Here is a 27,882-nt window from a genome sequence, read left to right on the forward strand (position 1 = left end):
GGGTGTCTCAGTCCTTGCACAGTCAGATGCATGGAGGGCTGTAAAAGACGCAAGGAGGAAGCAACTGTGTCCAGCTCAGAATCACGCCTCATGAGGAGTTATTCCACCCTCTTGACAGGCCCCGTTCCCATTACGGCTGCTTCCATAAATTTCCCAGGCAGGTTTTCGATCCCAATCTGCCCCTGCCTGAGTCTCATTGGTTTCTGCCAGTACTGAGATAATGGCACTGATGGACATCTTCTGGTTTCTAAGGGAAGCGAGCATGATGTGTCTTTCATCTGATGCACTAAGTTTCCTTGGCCGATCACTGCGTCTATACTACTCAACATGGCCTGTGCTTCAATGCTGAGAAATACAGGTAGGTACTTATCCATCATGCAACACCATCAGGGAGGCATCTGATTGGCTCCAAACGTATTCTGCAGCAGGAGAATGACCCCAAACATACAGCCAATGTCATTAAGAACTATCTTCAGCGTAAAGAACAACAAGGAGTCCTGGAAATTATGATATGCCTCCACAGAGCCCTGATATCAACATCAATGAGTCTGTCTGGCATTACATGAGGAGACAGAAGGATTTAAGCATTCTTACATCCACAGAAGATCTGTGGTTAGTTCTCCAAGATGTTTGGAACAACCTCCATGCCGAGTTCCTTCACAAACTGTGTGTAAGTGTACCTGGGTGCTAGTGAAAAATGTATGCTGTTTTGAAGGCAAAGGGTGCCCACACCAAATATTGATTTCATTAAGATTTCTCCTCAGTTCATTCACTTTGCTGTTTAATAATTGATAAAAATAAACTATTAACACTCCTATTTTTTAAAGCATTCTTACTTTGCAGCATTTTTTCAACACCTGCCTAAAACTTTTGCACAGTACTGTACATACAGTAACAGGCAAGGATTTCTTTGCTAAAGATATCCTGCATTCAAGTTGCATAAAACAGGGTTCTTACTAAGTACTTACTAGGCATAGTTCAAGTGGAAACAGAAGCATAAAATAGGAGTATTATTTATTCAGATGAAATACCAATGGACCAAGGTTGAATACCCTGTAGAGGATTACTCCCATAAAGGGTATACAAAAAAATAGGATTTTAATACCTACCGGTAAATCCTTTTCTCTTAGTCCGTAGAGGATTCTGGGGTCACATCAAGAACCATGGGGTATAGACGGGATCCGCAGGAGACATGGGCACTTTAAGACTTTCAAATGGTATGACCTGGCTCCTCCCTCTATGCCTCTCCTCCAGACTACAGTTTAAGGAAACTGTGCCCAGGGAGACGGACATTTTGAGGAAAGGATTTATTGTTAAACCAGGGTGAGCATCTTACCAGCTCACACCTCAAGCATGCCGCAGAACGTGGCATTCAATAAAACACAAGCCAACGGCATGAAGAATTTTCAGCACTATGCTGACAAAAACCGAAACACAACCTGTGTGTAACCACAACCAATAACTGCAGATACAGTACGCACTGGGACGGGCGCCCAGCATCCTCTACGGACTAAGAGAAAAGTATTTACCGGTAGGTATTAAAATCCTATTTTCTCATACATCCTAGAGGATGCTGGGGTCACATCAAGAACCATGGGGTTATACCAAAGCTCTAGAACGGGCGGGAGAGAGCGGACGACTCTGCAGCACCGAATGACCCAACATGAGGTCATCATCAACCAAGGTATCAAACTTGTAAAACTTAGCAAAAGTGTTTGCTAAATAGCTGCTCGGCAAAGTTGCAATGCCGAGACTCCCCGGGCAGCCGCCCAGGACGAGCCCACCTTTCTAGTAGAATGGGCCTTCACCTAATTCGGTAACGGCAATCCTGCCGTGCAATGAGCATGCTGAATCTTACCACAGAACCAGCGCGCAATAGTCTGCATGGAAGCAGGATACCCAATCTTGTTGGGAGCATACAGGACAAACAGAGCCTCTGTTTTCCTAATCTGAGCCGTTCTGGCTACATACATTTTCAAAGTTCTGACCACAGCCAGAGACTTCGACTCAACGAAGGCGTCAGTGGCCACAGGCACCACAATAGATTGGTTCATGTGGAAAGATGAACCACCTTCGGCAGAAATTGTTAACGTGTCCACAATTCTGCTCTATCTTCATGAAAGATCAAATAAGGGCTCTTGTGAGACCAGGCCACCAACTCAGACACCCGCCTTGTAGATGCCAAGGCCAACAGGATGACCACTTTCCAAGTATGGAACTTCAACTCCACCTTTTGTAAAGGTTCAAACCAATGTGATTGAAGGAACTGCAACACCACATTAAAATCCAATGGTGCCACTGGAGGCACAAAGGAGGTTGGATGTGCAAGACACCTTTCACGCAAGTCTGAACTCCTGGAAGGGAGGAAAGAAAAACCTATAAGGCTGAAATCTGAACCTTAATTTTGCCCAATTTTAGGCCCGCATCCACACCTGCTTGTAGAAAATGGAGAAAACGCCCTAGCAGAAACTCTTCCGTAGGAGCCTACTTGGATTCACACCAAGAAAAATACTTTCTCCAAATACGGTGGTACAGTTTAGATGTTACCGTTTTTTTGTTTTTTTTGAACAAGTGTGGGAATGACTACACTGGGAATACCCTTACGGCTAGGATTTGGCATTAAACCGCCATGCCGTTAAACGTAGCCGCGGTGAGTCTTGATACATGCACGGCCCCTGCCGCAACAGGTCCTCGCGCAAAGGAAGAGGCTAGGGATCTCCTATGAACAATTCCTGAAGATCCGGATACAAAGCCCTCCTTGGCCAGTCTGGACAATGAGGATTGCTTGAACCTTTGTTCTTCTTCTTATCTTTAGAACTTTTGGAATGAGAGGAAGCGGAGGAAATACATACACCGACTGAAACACCCACGGTGTCACCAGTGCATCCACTGTTATTGCTTGAGGGTCCCTCGACCTGGAACAATATCTCTGAAGCTTCTTGTTGAGACGAGATGCCATCATTTCAACTTGAGGAACTTCTCAATGACTTGTCACTTCTGTGAAGACATCTTGGCGGAGGCCCCACTCTCCTGGATGGAGATAGTGTCTGCTGAGGAAGTCTTCTTCCCAGCTGTCCACTCCTCGCTGACAGAGCGCTTGTATGTTTTTTCGCCCAGCGGAAAATATTTGTGGCTTCTGCCATTGCCGCTCTGCTTTTCGTTCCGTCCGGACGGTTTATGTATGCTACTGCTGTTACAGTGTCAGACTGGATCAGTACGGATAGACCTCGAAGAAGATGTTCCGCTTGTAGATAGCCGTTGTAAATGGCCCTTAACTCCAGAACGTTTATGTGGAGACAAGTTTTCTGACTTGACCATCTTCCTTGGAAGTATTCCCCCTGTGTGACTGCTCCCCAACCTTGGAGGGTTGCATCCGTGGTGCCTAGGATCCAGTCCTGGATCCCGAACCTTCGCCCCTCTAGGAGGTGCAAACTATGCAGCCACCACAGGAGTGAGAATCTTGTCTTGGAAGACAGGATTATCCTCCGGTGGATGTGTATGTGGAACCCGGACCACTTGTCCAACAGGTCCCACTGGAACACTCTGGCATGGAACCTGCCAAACTGAATGGCCTCGTAGGCCGCAACCATCTTCCCCAGCAACCGAATGCATTGATGGATTGACACTCTTGCTGGTTTCAGAATTTGTTTGACCAGACTCTGGATCTCCAGAGCCTTTTCCACCAGAAGAAAAAACTCTCTGTAGTATCTAGTATTATTCCCAAAACCGACAACCGCGTCGATGGGACCATCAGTGATTCTGGCAAATTCAGGAGCCAACTCTGTTGTTGAAGAACCGTCAGGGAAAGTGCAACGTTTTGCACCAACTGGTTTCTTGATCTCGCCGTTATCAAGAGACCGTCCCAGTATGGGATAAATGTGACTCCGTACTAGAGAAGGAGAACCATCATTACCGCCATCACCCCGGTGAAATTGGTAATGACCATCCTGAATAGCAAACCTCAGGTAAACCTAATGCTGAGGAAAATGTAATTAGACCATCTTTATCCTTTTTCCATTTTGGTTATGACCGCCCTGAGAGATTCCATCTTGGATTTGAATTTCTTTAAGTAGAAATTGAGGGATGTCAGCTGTAGGATTGGTCTGACCGAGCCATCTGGCTTCAGGAGCACGAAGAGGCTTGAATAACAGCCTTCTCCCTATTGTGACAGGGTACACCAGAACAATGACCTGATCCTGACACAACTCTTGTGTTGCGTCGCATACTACCTCCCTGTCCGGAGGAGAATCGGTAATACTGAAGAATTGGTGAGGGAAAACGTCTGGAAACTCCAGTATGCACCCTTGGGACACTATTCGTAAAAACCCACGGGTCCAAGTCCGTTCCAGGACTGACTGAAAAGTTTTACACATGGCCCCACCAGTGTGGGCTCCCACCAGAGAGTCCCAGCGTCATGCGGTGGATCTGGCAAAAACAGAGGATGATTTCTGCTCCTGTGACCTTGAAGAGGCTGCTGACCTCTTCCCTTTTCTCCTTCCACTACCTGCAAAGAATAGGGGAATCAGTATCTATTGGGCCGACATAACTGCATCCGACAATTATGGGTCATCATCCGTTGTGAGGGAACATAGGCCCAGAAGGTAGACTTACCAGCGGCATCTGCCGAGATCAAATTAACTAGGCCGTCACCAAAACAGGCTTCACCTTCATAGGGAAAAGACTCCATATCTTCTCAGAGTCAACCTCAGCATTCCATTGGTGAATCCACAACGCCCTCCTAGCCGAGACCGCCATGGAATCGGCCCGCGAACCCAAGAGTCCTCTATCCTTTGCAGTCGCACGAAAGCATGCTGCAGCATTCTTGATATGACCCAACGTAAGGAGTATCCCATCTCTCCCCAGGGTATCTATAACGGATGACCAGGCAACCGACCATTTTTGAATGCTACTACTCCCCCATGCGCATGTAATGGCAGGTCTAACTGACGTATGCATGAACACATAACTAGAATATAACGTAGCTTCCTACATATGATCCGCTGGCTTTGTGACAGGGCCCCGTGCAGAACAGGGTGTGACTCCCACTTTATTCTATCCGTGGCGGGAAAAGAATAAACAATCAGAATCCTCTTGAGGATTTGAAACCAGATTGTCAGGGCTGACCCAGACTTTCTCAAACAGAGCGTTCAGCACATGAGAATGAAGAATGTTACTATATATAGTATAGTATATATATATATATATATATACTGTATAAATAAATAAATAAATATATATATATATATATATATATATATATATACACATACATACAAATATATATATATATATACCTATATACACACATTGACCCCTTTGTTCGGAACAGCAGGGTCCACAGTGACGTTAATACGTCCTTATTATGCACTAATCATGTACTAAATGCTCCTTTTTTTATCTCATCAGGAAACATTATAGTCGACATAGGAATTAGCGTCTGTGTCGGTATCAGGAGTAGTAACTGGGCAAAATAACCTGTTTGCGACCCCGAGAGGTCTGAGGGAAACATAGCTATGAACAAGACATCCTCCATAGATATTTCTACGTCTGTGTCTGTGACACCTATTCATGCAGCCTTACTATATATATATATACTTACATACATAGCCCTCTCTGATATGCATCACATTAACATGCAATTTTTTTACCCAATCATATATTGGTGGTGCTGACAGGGCCACCCACACACGTCTGTGTCCCTAATATAGTTTTCTCTTGGGAAAAACATTCATCCACCTACATGTTGACACAGATGTACCAAGTACCATCAGGAGTCGGCGATGCCGACAGGGTCACTCCCACAGCCGTTTGTGGGAAGCACTCCGGCTCAGACATGCTGACACACGTGTACCAAACATGTCAGAGAGACACAGATAGAGTTTTCCATCTCATAACCCAGCGCTTAATCAACAGTTCTGAACACTATAGAATGCCCCAAACCTGCAGCGCTTTTATATTAACATATATTGCACCAAGTTTACTGTGCCCCCCCCCCCCCCCTTCCGTTTTGCACCCTGATAGTTTCAGCAGTGCGCTGGCTGTGTGAGCTGTGAGGGCTAAGCCCCGCCCCTGTAATGGAGCGCTTCAGTCCCGCTATTTTTGTTAAAAATCTTTATACTGGCGGGGTTAGGACAGTGCCCCTGGCACCTATGTCCCCTGTTGCCAGTCTTATATTGAGGTATATATGCTGCCCAGGGCGTACTAGGCGTACCTAGTGATCAAACCCTCAGGAGCTAATGGTGTCCTGTAGCCAAAGAAGCAGAGCCTTGAAACTCACAGAAGTAGGTCTGACTTCTCTCCCCTAAGTCCCACGAAGCAGGGAGTCTGATGCCAGCAGTTCTCCCTGAAAATAAAAAACCTAACATAAGTCTTTCAGAGAAACTCAGTAGAGCTCCTCAGAGTGCATCCAATCTCACTGGGCACAGATTCTAAACTGGAGTCTGGAGGAGGGGCATAGAGGGAGGAGCCAGGTCACACCATTTGAAAGTCTTAAAGTGCCCATGTCTCCTGCTGATCCCGTCTATACCCCATGGTTCTTGATGTGACCCCAGCATCCTCTAGGACGTATGAGAAAATAAAAATGGAATGAGATGAATGTTGTACTTTGCTGAACTATCTGTTCTAATGGAATCGGTATGATTTACGTATACAGACGGGATGGCGGCTGTCAGTATACCAACAGAGGCATCCCGTCTGTCGGAATCACAGCACCACCTGGCGGTGGTCAGGATTCAGTCCACTGGTATTTCACCGGCTGTCAGGATTCTGGCGCCGGTCTCCTGAACGCCGGGACCCCGATAACCAGTATTTTAACTGCATCCGGTTCTAATTGGATACTATTATCATGAAAGGTACAGTAAAAGGTACATACATACCATCTGCAATTATCAGATGAAGTTCATAGCTATTACAGTACAATAAAATGAGGCTCAGGTGATGGGCAAACCCTCAGTATATATCAGGCATAGGAACATGTTTGGTAAGGGTGAAAGGTTGCACCCACCTGTGACTGTGTACACAGCTGTGATTAGCAGTAGCATCACAATGGCTAAGTAGATATTGATCCTCATGGCTTGCTGGATAAAAATGGCCCCTGAGAACATGTCCGCCTAAAGTAAAAGACATATTATACAATGAATTCATGCAGTGCTGAGGTGGTCGTATATCACTGATGGGTGCAGGGTAACCCCACAAAGTAGTAAACATTGTTTGTTGTGAGTAAGGTGTAGTGTTAGATTCAGGGGATTCAGTGTAAAATAACTGCATGGGATGCAGTGCAAGATATGTGGGTGGGCAGCACTGTGACAAAGCAATTAGCATTGCGGCTTCATGGCATCATTGTCATGGGTTCAATTCAATCTAAATATCTGTGTGGAGTGTGTATGTTCTCTCCTTGTTTATGTGGGTTTCCTCCAGGCGCTTCAGTTTCCCCCCCACACTCTTTAACACGCTAGTAGGATAACTCGCTTATGACAGAATGGACACTACTGTGTATGTCTCTAGTAGGGATATTGGACAGTAAGGTTCCCGGGCCAGGTACTAAAGTGAATAATTATTAATTACATGTTCTGTGTACAGTGCTGCATAATATGATTGGCATTATATAATAAGTAATAGTAATAATCTGTAAGATATAAGTAGGGGAAGCAGTGAGAGCAATAGGGGAGGGAATGTCTGTGGGAGAAACAATGGAGTAACTTTACTAAAATGGGAGTTCTATTTACATTGGGATGTTGCCCATAGCAACCAATCAGATTCTACTGCTCATTTATCTATCACCTTCTAGAAGTTAATACCTGGAATCTGATTGGTTGCTATGGCCAACATCCCATCTTAAATTGAGCTTCCATTTTAGTAAATTTACGGCAATGCATGAAATGCAGGGATACAGTGTAAGACAATGGAGAAAAGCCCTATCTTCAGCAATAACAGGTGGAAATAAAGTTTGTCAGCTGGTCAAGTTTTGTCGCAATACTACTTTTCCTATCTCCATCTTAGGGTGCATCCCTGAAATGACACCTACTCCTTGCACTGGGTGTACATGTAAAAAGAGGTGAAAGGATATTTTGCCTCAACTCACAGAGATCTTGGTGAACACGTAGAGCAGTAGAGAAAGAACAGAAAGGTAAATCCGTATTCGATCCCCTCCAAAGCGTTTCCTTAAGTATTCTGGCATGGTCACCACCTAGGATAACAATATACATGCACAAAATGACACACAGAATGACTTTTACAGACCAATACCGTTATACAGGTCACCTAGGCTTAGTCAGTAATACAGTAGTATAAATTCCCATAGATTAGCATGAGCACAGCAATGTAGGAGATGTCATGTGGACGTAACTTTATATTTGGCTCAGTTTACTTTAATGCACATTTACAGTATATCAGGCTGTTTTGTGTATATGGTGTCTATTACTTACAGGTAAAAAGCTTGAAATCATGCAACATTTTTATTTGTTTTGTATTTAACAGGATTTAGGGCTTTTGCCTATTTATCAAATCTGTTATAGCCTTCACTGCAATACGTCCCGGTGTAAATCTCTGATAAAAAAATTACAGCGGCAGCACATGTACCACAGCTGTCCTCCGACAGCTAATTATACCACAAGATGGTTGTTAGTTGGGGTGCCCACAGGAAAATAAGATGCTCTATTATTAAAACAAAGCATTTCCCTCCCAAGCTTCTAGTCCTAGTCTGCCTTTTGGGACTGGTAAACCAGCTCGGTATCCGGTCTATAGATCTACACTAAAAAGGTCTACAATCAATAGGACCACCCCTACTGGTAGACATGCATTAAGCCAACAGGGTCAAAAGGTCGACATGTAAAAAGTAGACAGTTTAAGGGTCAACATGGTCAACAGGTCAACATAGTCAAAGGTTTAATATGACAATGGTCGACACACATATGGTTGACACACGTTTTTGTGTTTTTTTTCCAACTTTTTCATACTTTACCATCCACGTGGGCTATGATTGGGAATAGTAACCTGTGCCTAGCGCAGTGGTAGCAGAGCGAAACACCTTACCTGAAGCACGGCTAGTGAAGTGAGCCATGCGAGGGGACGTGGTACGCTAATGGGTCTTGTTTGTGTCAGAAAAGTGACATAACACCCCAAAAAAACAAAACAAATTGTCTACCTTTATTGTGTCGACCATTTTCATGTCAACCTTTTGAACCTGTTGACCTTTTCTACCTATTCTATGTTGAGCTAATGCATGTCTACCATTAGTGGTCGACCTATTAACTGTAGACCTGTTTAGTGTGGATCTAATAATCCACACCCAGCAAGCTCACACATGTGCTTCTTGACATCTAAGTAACTTGCAAGTGGTTAGACTGTCCTACCGCTGTCACCCAAAGAGCTGAGCTTCACACAACTGCGCAGTCACTTTTGAGTTTATTACATTTGTTCTGATTACCAGTGTTCTTAGTGTGTGCACCTGCATTTTCTCTTTTTCCCCCGCCTGTGTAGCACTACAAGTCTTAGCATGGTAGCACCTCTTATTATCTTAGAATTAGGGTGTGCAGTCCAGATTCCCCCCCCCCCCCTCCCCATATTGTCTATATTGTTTCCATGTGTGGCCACTTGAAGCGGAGACTTGTCCAGCTTGGACTAGCACCTCTCCCACTCTCCACCTGTGCATGGGTGTTTTTAATTAGTATAGGGTCTACAGATTGGAATAGGCAAGTCCTGGAAAAATGTATATAATATGTCAGTATTTGGAATGGGTTTAGGGTGTAGAGCTCCCTGGCTTGGTGTGGCCGGGCTGCTTCGGGGCATCATTATTGTAAACTTTTGAGCACTTAAATTGCTTTGCACTTATGTAAAGGGGGGGCACACAAGGAAGAGATCCGTGCTTAAATTCTAAGCAATCTGACTAGATTGCTTAGAAATTAAGCACGGATCTCTCCATGTGTAGGGTGCCAGTGACAGCGATGCGCGGTCCTGCGCGTCGCTATCGCCGGCTCTAGATTTGGCATGCATGCATGCCAAATCTAGTGAGATCGCTCATTTCACCACGGGGTGAAATGAGTGTCCCCCCTCACTCAGCACACATCGCGCTGTGTGCTGAGCGGGGGGAGAGATGTGTGCTGCTGAGCAGTCTGTGCTAGATCGCTCAGCACACATTTACCCCGTGTGTACGGAGCTTAACACTCTTTAACACCTTAATTACTACTTCTCACCTATGTAACGCTTCTAGCACTCAACTGCTACTTCTTATTAATGTAACCTAGCTAACACATAAACTGCAACTTATTACTGGTGTGATGGCTTGGGGTGGTTGGATTGTGCTTGACCAGGGGGTCCCGCGCTCTACTCTAGGCACATGCCTCAAAAGCCTAGTGGGAAATCCACCATTATATACAGTCACAGACATATAGACATACATAAAGTCATACAGTATATAAAAATATACAGAAATCTAGATAGCCAAGTACATACATACAGTATATGGGATAATGCACTAATAGCCAGATTAAGGTGGGGGCGCAGGGGGATACTGTAGCCCAGACCCCCTTCCTCTCTGTGTGGGGCCCCCTGGCCGGAGCACACTGCCATCACTAGCTGTCCCTCTTGTGCAGCAGCAGAACCAGGCATCAAGAATGTGAGAAAGGCAGTATGCAGTGCAGGCAGAGACACAGGAGTATCAGGTTTCATGAGCTACCAATGGAGCTTCCAAACCAGAGGATAGATAGGAGATGGGAGAGATCTGTAAGTGACCAAGGGATCCCAGCTTCTCCTCCTCCCCGCCTGGGTGTCTGAGTCCTGTGCAACCTGTTATCAAATGAGAGCATTTTGGTCTAGAGAGAGCGAGACAAAGACAGAATCCTCCTGAGTTCTATCCCAGCGTATAAGCAGTGCACAGACTGCTGCTATTGCATTTTTGCAAGATAAATTATAGATTTTATTTTTCTATGTGTAGGTTAAGGTTGTTTAAATTGTCTTTGTTCCACTACAAGAAAACTTTATAAAATAGTTGTCTCTCACTTAGGTACAGCGATCAGGGCCATAGAAAACCACGCCGAGCCCTGGTAAATGGGGGACATGGCTTAAAAAGGGGGCGTGTTGATGCCCTTACCTATTATAATATGTATATAATAATATAATTGCGGGGCCGCTTCGAAGGGGTGCAATTTTTTTACATGAGGGGGACGACAGGGGAAGGCACCTGCTTCCTACCTTACTACTGTGCTTCACTATCTTCCTGAAGAGATCACCGGGAAGATGGCACTGTCGACGCTGGCAACAGCAAAAGTGCACTGGGGCAGGGGAGTTTCTACAGAGGAAAGGGCCCGTGTGCTCCTCCGGGTGGGCCCCCTCCTCTGAATGGCGCTGTAGACTCCGGCATTGTGCAGCGGCCATTTTGGTGGTGATTTCCGCCGCGGTCGCTGCACCTGCCGCTGGACTCCGGTAAGGTAAGTATTTAAATGGGTGCAGTGTGTGCGGTGTGGGCACCCCTGGACCCAGGGGCCTCCGGGCCCCTCCAGCAGCCCGGGCCCAGGTAATTTGCATCCGCTTCCCCCTCTTTTCTGCGCCACTGAGAGCAATGAACCGTACCCAGGCATTATTCAACTACTTTTTTAAAATCTAATATACACTATCGGTTTAAATGTAATATACACAATCCATACCTCCCAACAGGACCGATTCCAGGAGGGACAAAATGCCCTCTTAATTTATGCTTGTAATCACCTCTGTTGAAAAACCTTTCTTATTAAATAAATATGGTATGCACAACCTAATGTACACCTCCCTTATCCCAGGCCCCCTGTCTTAAGTGCCCTGTGCTCCCCAAGGCTTAATCCAGCCCTGAATGCACCAATGTACCGCAAGCAGGGGAGGCATTTGATATGCCGGCTGTCGGGATCCTGGCGCTCACCATACCGACGCCGGAATCCCGACAACCGGCATACCGACAACTATTCTCCCTCTTGGGGTGTCCTCGATACCCCTGGAGGGAGACTAAATAGCGTGACCACCGAGCCCGCAAGGGACTCTTCTGTGCTCACCCCGCTGCCTGCATGCCAGCGGTCGGGATGCCGGCGGTTGGGATCCCACCGCCGGTATGCTGGGCGCCGGGATCCCAAGCGCCGGCATAAAATACTACACCACCCTGCAGTAAGATATAGCAATCTGTAAAGTAGCAGAGGAGTTCCGTGAAGCTCAAGTCTACGCACACTCTTTGCAGCCTATACTTGCTACAACTGCTGCTCATGTGGAGGGGACTGAAATTAACTTTGTAATGATTTGCCTGCACTGACGCCACATAATAGACTACTAGAACACTGCTGACTCATTTGCGTGATAGACGAGGCGCAGGTATTGGTGAGGTAAAACTAAGTAAATTGCTGGAATGGTAAGTATTTCTGACATAAATGGCTGGTGAATTTATAATCAGTTTGCCAAGCTGCAAAAAAATGAATAATGTACAAGTTGCACATCTCAAATCTATTTTTATAGAATTACAATATTCTTATTGTTTTCACCTATAGCACTGTTTTCTCGCTATTTTTATATGCAAAATTGATAAAGTGCTTAAAATACTTATAAACATTCAATACATCCCAAAATACAGATTCATTTTTTCGATCTTATTTTGATGGACTATCCAATAAAACGACACTTACCCCAGCTTTTATGTAAATAGGCACAAAGACCCATCCAAGAAAAATGACAATGACCAGCGCCTGAAATATAAGACAAATATATAATCGTCTTGCAACACTTAGTATTCATTAATGCCCTGTATGCATGTGCAGTATGAATTTCCTACAGGTTAAGACAATCTCTCACCGAAACATTCGTTTTAGACCATGGCATAAATTTATAGGTCAGTGTTTAATACAGAGCTATTTCAATGTCTGACTCTTTTCCTAAACACTCCACTGAATGTACGCAATATAACAGATGGATAGAAAACTTCAATACTAGGCTAGGAAACTACATTAGTTAGACTAGTGCAAACGGCATATAGAATAATGGCTAGTGTTGATACTAACTGCCTACTTTCTTAATGAAATAAGTACAGGTTGAGTATCCCTTATCCAAAATGCTTGGGACCAGAAGTATTTTGGATATCGGATTTTTCCGTATTTTGGAATAATTGCATACCATAATGAGATATCATGGCGATGGGACCCAAGTCTGAGCACAGAATGCATTTATGTTTCATATACACCTTATACACACAGCCTGAAGGTAATTTTAGCCAATTTTTTTTATAACTTTGTGCATTAAACAAAGTGTGTGTACATTCACACAATTCATTTATGTTTCATATACACCTTATACACAGCCTGAAGGTCATTTAATACAATATTTTTAATAAGTTTGTGTATTAAACAAAGTTTGTGTACAATAAGCCACCAGAAAACAAAGGTTTCATTATCTCACTCTCACTCAATAAATCCTGTATTTCGGAATATTCCGTATTTCTGAATACAGGTTGAGTCTCCCTTATCCAAAATGCTTGGGACCAGAGGTATTTTGGATATGGGATTTTTCCGTATTTTGGAATAATTGCATATCATAGTGAGATATCATGGTGATGGGACCTAAATCTAAGCACAGAAGGCATTTATGATACATATACACCTTATACACACAGCCTGAAGGTAATTTTAGCCAATATTTTTTATAACTTTGTGCATTAAACAAAGTGTGTGTACATTCACACTTTATGTTTCATATACACCTTATACACACAGCCTGAAGGTCATTTAATACAATATTTGCAATAACTTTGTGTATTAAACAAAGTTTGTGTACATTGAGCCATCAAAAAACAAAGGTTTCACTATCTCACTCTCACTCAAAAAAGTCTGTATTTCGGAATATTCCGTATTTCGGAATATATGGATATAGGATACTCAACCTGTATTTGGATATGGGATACTCAACCTGTATATTTATATTGCAGCTAATTTTGTGACTAATGATAAGGACTTTACATGTTTTGAGCTCGAAGCCTTTTTGCAAGGCTCATAATCAGATACATTAGTGCTTCTATGTACTCTTTCTAAATGCATCCTACAATATTTAAGCCACTGTGGTCTAATTTCTCATTATCATGTTGTGGAAATAAATGGTGAAATAAATCAACATTTCAGACTATTTCTGAAATAACATGTAAGTAAAATATAGATTGATGTCTGCCATAGAATTTATACACAGAGGTGGGTATCAAATTATCCACAGTAATTTACAGCGGATAATGGATTCGTCGGGGGCTATCCAATTCGATGTCAGCATTTACCGAGGATTATGCTTTGCACAAAGCATAATCTGCGATAACAGACCCCAGTTTTCCGCAATAACACATTGGTCCGGATACTTATCCTGGACCCATGTGTTAACGCCTGAAAACCATAATTTTTCAGACAATAAAAATACTATAATTGGATAGCCCGATAATGACCATTGGTCTGTTTTTATCAGCCAAAAAATGAGAAGTATTAATTGGATAAACCCAGAGAAAAATATAATATGCGTTCTGCAAATATTGGTATCCTATATAATAAATAGGTAAATCTGCTCCTAGCCTCTGTTATGTGGGCCAGTATATATATATATATATATATATATATAGCTAATGCTAGACACAGGCAGACACAAACACACACACACACACACACACACACACACACACACACACACACACACACCCACACACACACCTAGCAGCAGGAGTTCCAGAAACCCAGCAGCTCCTGTGTGAGTGGTGAACGCCCCCCTGTAATCTGGCCCTGGTGTGCGTCATTTTGATGGCCTTTTAACTAGTATTAAATAATACTGATACTTTGTAACTAATACCCCTTTTACACCTACGAGCACGGGTCGCAGCCGGGAGCCTGACACGGGAGCTGCCCCCTGCTGCGACCCGTGCTCGGTCCCTTTCCCATTAGCAGTCACAACCCGGCATATGCCGGGTTGGTGACGCTTCTAGCTACACGGCAGGGGCGGCGCAGGGAGATCACATGATCTCCCAGCGCCGCCCATCCATACAGTGTAAACGGGAGCCGTGTCGCATCGACACGGCTCCCGTTTACACTACACCCTACCCGGATCATTCCCGTGTCCTACCCAGGTAAATAGCCGGGTAGGATTCACGGGTCACTTGATCCGGGTTTACCCTTTTCCACTTGCCAAAAACACGGGTAAATGCGCGCCCCCGTGCATTTACCCGTGTTTTTTGAGCTAGTGGAAAAGGGGTATTAGTGACGGTAAAACAAGAGCCTTAATTTCAGGTAAGGAATTGCCTGTCAGAAAGATCTCCTGTCATTGTCTTGTTTAAGCACTGAATATTGACTACAGTACCAAGCTTTTGTATATAGTGAAGAAAAATAATCATAGAGTACAGTTTTCTACTCACTGACTTACATGCAAATGATTTAACATGTAACTGCATCATATCATGATAAGCTCAATGTAACAAGCAGAGATTTCTATTCTACCTATTAATAACAAACTCCTATTTATTTAAAAGGAAGTGATCAGTAGAAAGGAAGCACTTTGTACTTAACACGTCTCATTACCTGTAACCCTTCTGGAAAACAGCACAATAATTATCAGATAGCAGAATTGATGGTCGGTACCGGCAATTTAATTGGTGAAGTGTGTAGAGCTAGTTTAAAAGATCATTATAAAAAAGTTTGGGAATGTAGTGTACAGTATGTATATTTTACATTCATGTGGTGATCTGAATACTCTGGGTTGTAAAGCAGTCTTACCAAGACATTTAGGCAATGGCTATTATGGTTGTCTGCTTATCTTCTGCTCTCAAACTAATGTAGAACTGTAATTAAAATGCAAGGCTGCATTAAGGCATTAGTGGACACAGTCTCTCAAAGTACAGTAGAATTTTGCAAGAGCACAATGCAATGCAAAACCTTCCAAATTATTTCCATTACCAATGGTAAGAACTTTGCTCTGCAAGGGTTTTCAGAATATAGTTGCTTGGTGGTGTAGCCTAATGTCAAGCAATATTGTGGACGGTGAATAGGGTGGCCAATCCCGGGATTGGCGGGACCCCAGGTTTTTGGCCTAAAATTGGCCAGGATTGAATTGGGATTCAGGCCAATGCTTTTTTTTAATGCCGGGCAGCGTCTAAGCCGGTTCAGCATACAGCTTAGAAACTGCCCGGCCCCCCCTGTCCCCAGCTGTGCACTCTGTGCAGCTTGATGTGGTGTTAGAGGTCAAGCTGTGCAACACAGGGCAAGCTGTGCCGCTGGCCAGAATGCGCACTCGTGCTGCTTGCCACCCAGACTCCCTGCCAGCTGGACCCACCGACTGCCGCCTGGACCCACCGACAGCATCGCTGCCTGCTGCCTGGGCCCACCAACAGCACCGCCGATAGCACCGTCAATAGCTGGACCTGAGGAGGGTGAGTATTTTTTTTTCCCTAGCCAATCCCGGGATTTACCATTTTTCAATGCCGAGTCCCGGAATTTAAAAAACGACCTGGGATTGGCCTCCCTAGCGGTAAAAAATAATTATTTCAACATTACCCTAAATATAAAGCACTCAACATGTGCTGTGATCAAGTGGATCATTACAACCCCACGACAACTGCATCTAAGAGCATTCCATAACTTGTGTGGTAAGATCTTTTTCTGTAGCTGTGGGACAGTCATTAATCTTTGCCCCCTCCTCTCCTTACTTGGCTGCAGCACATATTTGCTTGCTCCCCCTACTATGCTGCCCATTTAGACTTCCATCCTCCCCCTGACCTGTCCATCATGATGGACTATAGGTGCATCGGAGCAGGGAGGCAAAGGGTCGTCTCGCACCTCCCACCATTCAAGAGGGGGACTAATCAACGGTACAGAGCAGGCATTCCCAAGCTCGATCCTCAACTAACATTCCAGGTTTTAGTAAAATTCATGCTTGAGTACAGGTGGCTTAATTAGTACCACAGTTATTTTGATTCAACCATATGTTCTGTAGCCTGGATACAGGGGCGTAGCTAGAACTTTGTGGGCCCCATAGCAACATATTGCAGGGGCCCCTGTCCCAATGCTTCTAGAGAGATACCACTCTGCAGCAGTTGTTTATTTTATGCCTCATAATAGTGCCCTAGTTCACATTGTGTCACAGCGTATGTCTGCCAGTACACATTGGCCCTCATTCCGAATTGTTCGCTCGTTATTTTCCTTCGCATCGGTGCGATTTTCTGCTAACTGCGCATGCGCAATGTTCGCACTGCGGCTGCGCCAAGTAAATTTGCTAAGAAGTTTGGTATTTTACTCACGGCATTACAAGGTTTTTTCTTCGTTCTGGTGATCGTAGTGTGATTGACAGGAAGTGGGTGTTTCTGGCCGTTTTATGGGAGTGTGTGAAAAAACGCTGCCATTTCTGGGAAAAACGCGGGGAGTGGCTGGAGAAACGGGGGAGTGTCTGAGCGAACGCTGGGTGTGTTTGTGACGTCAAACCAGGAACGACAAGCACTGAACTGATCGCACTGGAAGAGTAAGTCTCGAGCTACTCAGAAACTGCTAAGAAATTTCTATTCGCAATTTTGAGAATCTTTCATTCGCAATTCTGCTAAGCTAAGATTCACTCCCAGTAGGCGGCGGCTTAGCGTGTGCAATGCTGCTAAAAGCAGCTTGCGAGCGAACAACTCGGAATGAGGGCCATTATACAATACCATACACAAATAATTTACATTATGACATACAGTTCATATTATGTCACATTACAGTGCCCCTTGTTCATATTATATCACATTTTAATTTTTAATACCTTCCAGATCATTTTGTACCACATTACAAAGAGCAGGTTTAGGGGCATACCTAGATATATTGTAGGTCCCAAGGCAAAAGTTTGTAAGTACCTCTATGTACCACCCAATGGCAAAAAATGTATATAACACATGTAACTGTGACAGGGAAGGTGGGCCCCTCTCAGCTCTGGGCCCCATAGCAGCTGCACTCCCTGCTCCTTTGGTAGCTACACCCTTGCCTGGTTATCACTATAACCTGCACTGTTAGTGAGCCTCGAGGACCAAGCTTGGGAATACCTGGTTTAGAGGATGTCCACCTTCCCAGTTGTTCCACCTCCTCATGGGCTTCCTGAGTCTACAAGTGGCAACAGTGTGCTGGGTGATGGTGGTGACAGGATCAGCAAAGAGAGGTGGAGCTGGGAGGGGGGATGGGATTGTTACAATTCAGAAAAGTTAATAAGTATAAGTAAGCTATATAGGCTGTATTATGAGGGTGATAGGGTTAATATTATATAGAGAAGATGAATTGTTTAATTTTTTTATTGGGGGGTTAAGAAGGCGTTATTTTGATTAGATTGAGCGGCTTAATGAAATTAAATATAATGAATTGATGATGTGGGACTTAATTATTGGTAGGTATGAAGGTGTAAATGATAATAACAGCTAATTATGTTACAATGATACTGAATCCATTAAAGATTTTTGAGGAGGGTTATTTATTAGTTAGGTTATATGGCAGTCGCAGGCTAGTATGGTGGATACAAAAAATGCTCTTGGAATTGTATGGCGGTCACAAAAATATCCTCTGCATTGTATGTCCGGCAAAAATGTTTCCTCTGTATTGTATGGCAGTCACAAAACTGCTCTCAATATTGTAGGCAATCACAAAAATGCCCTCAGTGTTTATTGCATGGCAGCCCCAAAATGCTCTCAGTTTTAGTTTTGTATGGCAGTCACAAAAATGCTCTCAAAATTTATTGTATTTCAGTTACAAAAGTGTTCTCGGTATCTTATGGTGGTTACAAAAATGCTTTCAGTATTTATTGTATGATTGTTACATACTGTAAATGGCCTTGGTGGAAATAAAAATGCTCTGTTGTATGGCAATCACAAAAATTAAATCTGTATTGTATGACATCACAAAAGTGTTAATGCTTTTGCGACATTTATGTTGTTAATAATTCTATAAATAAATCTAATAATATTTTAAGAGGTCAAAATTGTATGTGGGAGGTTGGGTGTAGGGGTGGGGGGTGTGCAGGGGTGGTTCTGGGTAGCTTTGCCTAGGGCCCCTAGAAACATTGCACCAGCCGTGGCTCCAGTTCCTATATATGTACTGTACTGTAAAGTGAGGTTTATTGATCTTCCCTTTCACTTTGGTCTCTTTCAGAGGTTTCCTCTTTCAGAGGTTTGTGCTTTTTGAATTTCAGACATAGAATTCCTTCCGTCAGCTCCGTACCAGAGCCGCTTACAGACATTAATATGACTAAAGATAAGATTTCATTAGCAGTGAGACAAGAAGTGTAATGTTCTAATTTCTTTCTTAATTCCTATCTTTTTTTCCCCATGTATTTTGTTTGTATAAATTTTGTTCCAGCCAGCATGCAGCAGCTCTAAGGGAAAACTCCGCTGCTATACAGTACACTGCATACATAGATAACCCTGCAAACAATAGCGTAACTATACAGGTGTAGGTGCACCATGTACATAGCCTGGAAGTGAGGGAAGCCCGGGCCATGCAGTGTTGGCTCCACCTTCAAGGCCTCCGCTCCCCACTGAGGCTCATTCTGAATATTGGCTTACCATGTAATAGTGAAGGAAATTTATAGGGGATTGTCATGTCCCACGATATATGTGTTTCATGTGTTGTCATGTTTTTATTGCAGAGCTTTGCATTTTGTTAAAATTTGTCCCTCCTGATTTCCTGTAGCCAGGTTCTGATGTCATTAGTCCTGCCCTCATCCTGTCCTCAGCTCTGTGCGTGTCTGCCATTTTAGATTCTAACCAGCTCTGGTAAATCATCATCTTTTCACCTACTGCTGTTTTGTGCATAACTACAAGAATATCAGCTTGAAATAAACCCTCATCTGGATTCTTCACACATGCCTCTGCAATTGAGTTGACACTATCTGATAAGGTCTCTTGGTGTGAGTACTGGTTAATGTAGACATATACCCAGAGTAACTGTCTGAAGACCACTACACTTACAGTCTAGTTAGAGTCAGAATAGTGAAAAGATGGTTGATAAAAACTACCAGTAAGCCAATTGCAGCTTCTGCAGATACAAATACATAACAAGCTTGCCTGTAGTGTAACAGGACATCAGTGTTTGCAGCTATAGCACAGCTCATTATAGCATAACCAGCTACAAACTTACTCTAGCTTATTCAGATCCATTTTCCTGTGTACTATCATGGCTAAAGGAAATACAGTTCCGGCTATTCAAGATGAACAAGCAGAAGTTATGGATCTCAACCTGCAGTCTAAACGCCCTGCAAAGCCTACATGGAAGGTAAAAGAGAATCTTGAAGGTAGGAAACATGAGCTTTCTTCCACTGTGCTAAATTTATGGCAAAAATTGCAGTCATATGTCCACCATTTCTCAGCCTGTTTGGGATGTGTCACCGCTAGAGGGCACACTAGGACAGCTTTGTTCAGTATATGAACTTTATAAAGTGTCAAGTAAGGAATATATAAGCATTTTGAAGAAACTCAATAGCCAGGATTCTTTAGAAGAATTGCAAAACTTTAATCGTCTTAATTTGGATTGAGACAGTCTATTGCGTGAAGTTAAGTCTAAGACAGCAGCCAGAATTGCACAATTATTGGAAACATCATCACGCATTTCTGTGTCCACGAGGCGTACAAAACGATCATCTAAGTCACGAAGCTCAAAATATTCCATGCTCAGCGAACAACTTATAAATGCACGTGCAGAAGCAGAAACTGCTAAAATACAAGCCGATTTTGCACAACGGAAAGCAGAAATGGAATCTAGAGTAGCACGTGAAAGAGCAGAAATGGAATCTAGAGCAGCACGTGAAAAAGCAGAAATGGAATCTAAAGCAGCACGTGAAAGAGCAGAAATGGAATCTAGAGCAGCACATGAAAAAGCAGAAATGGAATCTAGAGGAGCACGTGAAATAGCAGAAATGGAAACTCTAGAGAAACAATGTGAGTATGCCACAGCAATGGTATGGTTAAAGGTTTTGGAACAAGCTGGCAGTGGAAGTGAAAGGGACAGCATCAGTTCAAGTGAAGTGGATGTGGAGGATCCTCTTAAGCGCACAAGAGACTACGTCCTAAGTCAAAACAGTGAACCCCTGATTGCTGCAAACATTCCTGACAGTGCGGACATCCTTCCAGGGGACATCCTTCCAGAACAAAAAGACTCCGGTCCCTATGCAACATGCCACATCCAAGGTCAGTACAATGCACAATCACTTGGTCATCCTGACCCATTTTCACACACCACAGTGCACCAAGGCCCAACACCTCAACAAACCCAATATACAAATGCCTGGTCCCAACCCAATATGCCAGTAAGTCACCAAATCCCTGGCAACTACACAGTTCCACATGCAGCGAGACCTACAGACTTTAAACCAGCTCTTAGGTTGAATGCCTATGCACCGCCCTATATCCCTATGTCTCTTACCCAGAACACCACAAATAATATGAACAGCACTACACAGCCAGCAATTCTTTGCCCAAAGTCAGAGAAAACAGACATGTCAGACTTTGCAAGATTCATGGTTCGTCGTGAACTTATTAAGACCAGCCTCACTAGGTTTGATGACCAGCCTGAGAACTACAGAGGTTGGAAATGTGCCTTTAGATCCACAACTAATAACCTTGCTATTACTGCAGCCGAAGAGCTAGATCTGCTGATCACGTGGCTGGGCCCACAGTCTACAGAACGTGTCAAGAGACTCAGATCCGTCCACATTGATAATCCTGCGGCAGGCCTCATTGCTGCTTGGGAAAGGTTAGAACAAAGCTTTGGAAGTCCTGAAGCCATAGAGAATGCTCTGTTCAAACAGCTGCGGGATTTTCCAAAAATATCCGGCAAGGACAATGAGAAATTCCAAGAGCTCAGTGACCTACTCTTTGAACTCCAGCTGGCCAAAATGGACACTGACTTACCTGGCCTCAGTTACCTGGACACAGCTCATGGGGTAAACCCAATAGTTTCCAAGCTGCCATACGGTATTCAAGAAAGGTGGACTACACTTGGGTCAAGATATAAAAGAGAAAATCGAGTCTCCTTTCCCCTCTTTTCTTACTTCTGTGAGTTTGTCAAGAACATTGGGGAATCCAAGAATGACCCAAGTTTCTCTTACAGTGAGTCAAGTCATCCTGGTTCACCTACCCCCAAGTTTGACAGCCCACGCTCTTACTACAAGAACCACAGAGGTCCAGTATCAGTGAAAAAGACTGAAATCCTTCCCACACCAGCATCAGCTCCTGTCAAGAACAACCAAGGTGATAAGATCGAAAACCCCAACCGCATGTGTCCCATTCATAAGAAGCCACATCCAGGGCCGGTTCTGGGGCTCTGTGCGCCCGGGGCGGCAATAGGGGGTGTGGCTTTGTACAGGGGGTGTGGTCATTTACGCCCCCTGTACAGACTGAAATGATGTGCGGTGTGCGATAACTTCATTGTGCACTGCACAGTAAAGGACCTGTCCACGAAGGGAAACTAGATGCGTATGCATCTATTTTCCCTTCACAGCGGCCAGCGGCAGCGGGGGGCAGCGGGCAGCGGGGGCACAGCAGCAGCGGATCTTGCCCTGGTGCGGCGCCCTCCGGATGGCGCCCTGCGCCCTCCGGGAGGCGGCGCCCCGGGCAAAAGTCCTGCTTGCCCGTGGCAAGATCCGCTACTGGCCACATCGCCTCAAGAAATGCATTGGTTTCAGAAAGAAACCCCTCCAGGAACGCAAGGAACTTCTAAAGAATTTTGGGGTATGTTTCAGATGTTGTGCTTCTACTGAACATTTTGCTAAGGACTGTAAAACTGCTATTAAGTGCATAGAGTGCGGCTGTGAGGACCACGTGCAGGCACTACACCCATCTCAACCCAATACTACACCCCCTGCACATTTCCCCTCTGCACCAAGGCATGGCGGGGAGAATGCAGATCAAACAGCAAGTCCTACTACTGTATCTTCTTCATGCACTAAAGTCTGTGGGGAAGATCTCCGGGACAAGTCTTGTGCAAAGATATGTCTAGTCAAAGTATACCCCAAGGAAGAGCCAGAAAAGACTCTAAGGGTGTACACCATCTTGGACGACCAGAGCAACCAATCACTCGCAAGATCAGAACTCTTTGATCTGTTAAACTTAAAGGGAGATGCTTACCCTTACACCTTGGGTACCCGTAGTGGAATTACAGAGGAATCTGGAAGAAGAGCCAGTGGACTGGTTGTAGCTTCTCTCAAGGACAATCTTGAGATACCCTTACCCACACTTGTTGAATGTAATGAGATACCATCCAACGAAGAGGAGATTCCTACGCCAGAGGCCGCTCTTCATCACACTCACCTAAGGCCTATATCCAATGAAATACCAACCCTTGACAAAAATGCAAAGATCTTACTTCTGCTCGGTAGAGACATTCTCAGGGTACATAAAGTACGTCAACACATCAATGGACCAAATGATGCTCCATTTGCCCAACGTCTTGATCTAGGCTGGGTTATCATAGGCAATATCTGTATAGACAAGATGAAGACGCCTACCAAGATTTCCTCATTCAAGACAAACATCTTGCTTACTGGTCGCAGCACCTGTTTTCAGCCATGCCCACATCATTACTGGGTGAAAGAGAAGCTGGGCAGCAGTAATTCGCAGCATAGCCATCAAGATAACATGAACATGGTCCTGTCTTGGGACGACAGTCTCGGATCGACAGTGTTCAATTCAACAAGTGAGGACAACAAGTTAGCATCTGCGAGAGAAGATAAAGAATTTCTCAAGATAATGGACAAAGATTTCACTCAAGACGATTCCAACAGCTGGGTAGCACCTTTACCCTTCCGCTTTCCAAGAGTTAAACTACCAAACAATCTACAGCAAGCAGTTGCTAGATTTTCCTCTTTAAAACGAACTCTAAAGAGGAAACCAGAGATGGAAAAAAAAATTGTGGATTTCATGCAAAACATATTTGACAGAGATCACACAGAACCTGCACCACCAGTAAAGGAAGGAGAAGAATGCTGGTACCTTCCATCCTTTGGCGTGTATCATCCACGGAAACCAAATCAGATTAGAGTGGTTTTTGATTCAAGCGCTCAGTATGATGACGTCTCCCTCAACAATCTGCTCCTTACTGGGCCAAACCTAAACAACAGCCTCATAGGAGTGCTAATTCGCTTTAGAGAAGAGCCTGTGGCAGTAGTAGCTGACATCCAGCAAATGTTCCATTGCTTCAGTCAGGGAAGACAATCGGAACTACCTGAGGTTCCTGTGGCACAAAGACAACAACATCAATAATGAAGTCATAGATTACCGGATGAAGGTACATGTATTTGGCAACAGCCCTTCTCCTGCTGTATCAATCTATGGACTCAGGAGAACAGCCCAGGAAGGTGAGAAGGACTATGGATCTGACGCTCGTAATTTTGTTGAAAAGAACTTCTATGTTGATGACGGACTTAAATCCCTACCCACAAGTGAAGAGGCAATCGATCTCCTCACCAGAACACAAGAAATGCTTTCTGTAGCAAACCTTAGGCTCCACAAGATTATCTCCAACAGCCAGAAAGTAATGGAAGCATTTCCTTCTGATGATCATGCCACCAACTTGAAAGATCTTAATCTTGGCTCTGATGTTCCTCCCATACAACGTAGCCTAGGCTTGCTCTGGGACATTAAACAAGACATATTTACATTCCAAGTATCAAGCTATGACAAACCTTTCACCAAACGAGGAGTTTTATCTGTCATAAACAGTATCTATGATCCTCTTGGATTTGTAGCTCCAGTCACCATTCATGGCAAGATGTTGCTGAGACAGTTAACCAAGGTGAACTTAGACTGGGACACTCCATTACCTATAGAGCAACAACAAAGATGGGAGACGTGGAAGAAGTCATTGAAGATATTAGAACAACTCCAAATACCACGTTGTTACACTCCCAGCTCCCTTTCAGCTGCCACCAGGAGAGAAATCCACATTTTCTCAGATGCATCGATGGAAGCCGTAGCCTACCTAAGGATCTTTGAAACCAACAACAAACTACACTGTGGATTTGTCCTGGGTAAAGCCAAATTAACCCCAAAACCTGCACACTCTGTATCAAGACTCGAGCTTTGTGCAGCTGTGCTAGCAGTAGAAATTGCTGAAGTTAAAAAGGATGAACTTAATGTTCCAATTGATTCATTTGCATTCTACACAGATAGCAAAGTCGTGCTTGGTTATATACACAACCAAACAAAACAATTCTATGTATACGTCAGCAACAGAGTAGAACGCATCAGAAGTTTCTCCACTCCTGAGCACTGGCATCACATCACCACTAGCCTTAATCCAGCTGATCGTGGAACAAGACCTTCACCAGCACCCAACCTTTGTGACATGTGGTTGTCACCTCCAAGATTCTTATATGATGATCCCTGCTTACCTCCTACCAATACCAACTATGGGCTGGTTGATCCCGAGTCCGACAAAGAAATTAGGCCTAAATGCTCCACGCTCTACACTACCGTGACTACAAAACTGAAGCTGAAGTCACATCGTTTTGAGCGCTTCTCAAGTTGGTCATCCTTAGTACGAGCTGCTGCTCGCCTAATCCACACTGCTCACTGCTTTTCAAAGGACATTTACAGCCATCAGTGGAAACAGGTTCAACACCTATCCAATGTGTTTTGGCATCGCTGGAAGACAGAGTATTTACATATGCTTCAAAGTCGTCACATATGGCAGATGTCAAAACCCAACCTCCAGATTGGTGACCTTGTTCTTTTACAGGATAAAGAGGTCCATCGCAATGAATGAACAATGGGACTTATCACCAAGGTTGTTCCCAGTGACGATGGAAAGACTCATAAGATAGAGGTTAAAGTGACCAAAGGAGGCTCAGCCAAAGTTTTCTTCCATCCAATCACTGAACTAGTACTTCTTCTTCCAAAGGAAGATATCACATAAAGAAGGACATGGCTACTAGAGTGACTCACCTCATAATGGGAAGTATTCTACCTCAAACTTCCAGTTATGATATACCATCGATACCTTATTATTTGGATCATACTGTGGGTTGGTGGAAGTGTTTGCAAGTTGCGGCTTCCCCAATCCGAAGATGGGTTTATTACTTGGAACTTGATCTAACATTTTCCTACTGTTATGGATTACAAGTTTCAAGACCTTCAGCCACAAGACTTCGACTGAACTTATTTCTTGTTATTGTTTGTTGTTTATTGTTACAGGTTTTCTCTTTTGTCTTACAGGTCGCAAGATTAGTTCTGGACTTCATCTAAGGACATTACTATAATGTTTGATTTATCGTGAAATCTAAAGATTTCAGACGGGGAGTGTCATGTCCCACTATATATGTGTTTCATGTGTTGTCATGTTTTTATTGCAGAGCTTTGCATTTTGTTAAAATTTGTTCCTCCTGATTTCCTGTAGCCAGGTTCTGATGTCATTAGTCCTGCCCTCATCCTGTCCTCAGCTCTGTGTGTGTCTGCCATTTTAGATTCTAACCAGCTCTGGTAAATCACCATCTTTTCACCTACTGCTGTTTTGTGCATAACTATAAGAATATCAGCTTGAAATAAACCCTCATCTGGATTCTTCACACATGCCTCTGCAATTCAGTTGACACTATCTAATAAGCTCTCTCGGTGTGAGTACTGGTTAATGTAGACATATACCCAGAGTAACTGTCTGAAGAACACTACACTTACAGCCTAGTTATTGAGTCAGAATAGGGATTAAAGTAATATTGAAAGATCTTACATTCCATTCAAAGCCTCCGATTACAATCCCGCCAGCAGCTGCAGTTCCTGCCAGTCCAACAAAGTGCCCACTTCCAATGTTACTGGCAAAAAGTGATGCGCCAATCTACAAAAGAAGAAGCTGAAAGTTAGTTTATTCCCAGTAAGAGATAGAAGGAGTCATACATTGTTGTTGGTTTTTTTACTGTCAAATCAGTGTTGCTTATCTTTTACTTGGCTGGATGTAATGCATATATGTGCAGTCTCTATATTATATAATAGTTACACAAATAACTTGACAGAATTAGGTGTAACGCATAACTGGTTAAAGATCTAGACTCAATAGTGTAACTAAAGCTGTATCAGCCAACGTGTAGTACTGTATACAGGCAGTTAGTAGAAATAAGTAAAATAGTGATGTATTTAGCCATCAGTCTGATTTATCAGTTAATAAGAAAAAAGTGATTGATGTGCTAACCGGTCAAATGTAACAAGTTAGTTACATGAGAAACTAACCCCAGAGAGTGCGTGCGATTTTACCAGCAGAGTACACAGTGTCAGGAACTGGGGCCAATTCCAGATGTTGCTACTCAGGGGCAGAACTATAAGAGACAATGGAGGCAGCCGCCGCTGGGCTCTAGCCCTGAAGGGGTCACCTCTCTATTGTCTCAGCACCCAAAGCCCTTGCTCCATGTCCTGCACGTACTGACTCCTGTACTTACTGATCTGAAGGAGGAGCTGGGCTCCGATCAGCTACATATTAACAGTTGCTGCTGTGTAGGCTGCATGTGATGTCCCAAAAATGGTCCGAAAATGCTTGCATGTCCGGACCGCGCCCACTAAATGCTGCGTTGACACCCCCCACCTGACGGTCACCGCTGTCAATCACCTTGTGGGCCGCATGGTGAAGGGTCGCACAAGCACACTATAGACACTGCGTGTGCACAGACCCCCATGTTTAAAGGACCCTACTACATCGCGGGCATAATGTGTAAGGAGCACTACTACTGTGGGCATAATGTGTAAGGAGTGCTACTACTGCGTGGACATAATGTGTAAGGAGCACTACTATTGTGGGCATAATGTGTAAGGAGAGCTACCACTGTGGATATAATATGTAAGGAGCGCTACTACTGCAGGCATAATGTTTAAGTAACTCTACTATTGTGGGCATAATGTGGAAGGAGAGCTATTATTGTGGATATAATGTGAAAGGA

At 43.9% G+C, this 27,882-nt stretch overlaps 1 protein-coding gene across 1 annotated transcript in view; it reads right to left on the reverse strand.

Moving 5' to 3' along the window:
* The window catches only part of SLC5A1 (solute carrier family 5 member 1), a 132,383-nt gene that overhangs the window by 47,881 nt on the left and 56,620 nt on the right, over positions 1-27,882 (reverse strand). Inside the window, exons 3-6 of the mRNA XM_063913053.1 lie at positions 26,688-26,792; positions 12,636-12,695; positions 8,081-8,185; positions 7,004-7,109 (exon numbers count right to left, since the gene is read on the reverse strand). Of these exons, the coding sequence (XP_063769123.1) occupies positions 7,004-7,109; positions 8,081-8,185; positions 12,636-12,695; positions 26,688-26,792 (376 nt within the window). The remainder of the gene's footprint in view (positions 1-7,003; positions 7,110-8,080; positions 8,186-12,635; positions 12,696-26,687; positions 26,793-27,882) is intronic.

Source organism: Pseudophryne corroboree, chromosome 1 (assembly GCF_028390025.1).
Source record: "Pseudophryne corroboree isolate aPseCor3 chromosome 1, aPseCor3.hap2, whole genome shotgun sequence".
In the NCBI taxonomy this organism is placed as follows: domain Eukaryota; kingdom Metazoa; phylum Chordata; class Amphibia; order Anura; family Myobatrachidae; genus Pseudophryne; species Pseudophryne corroboree.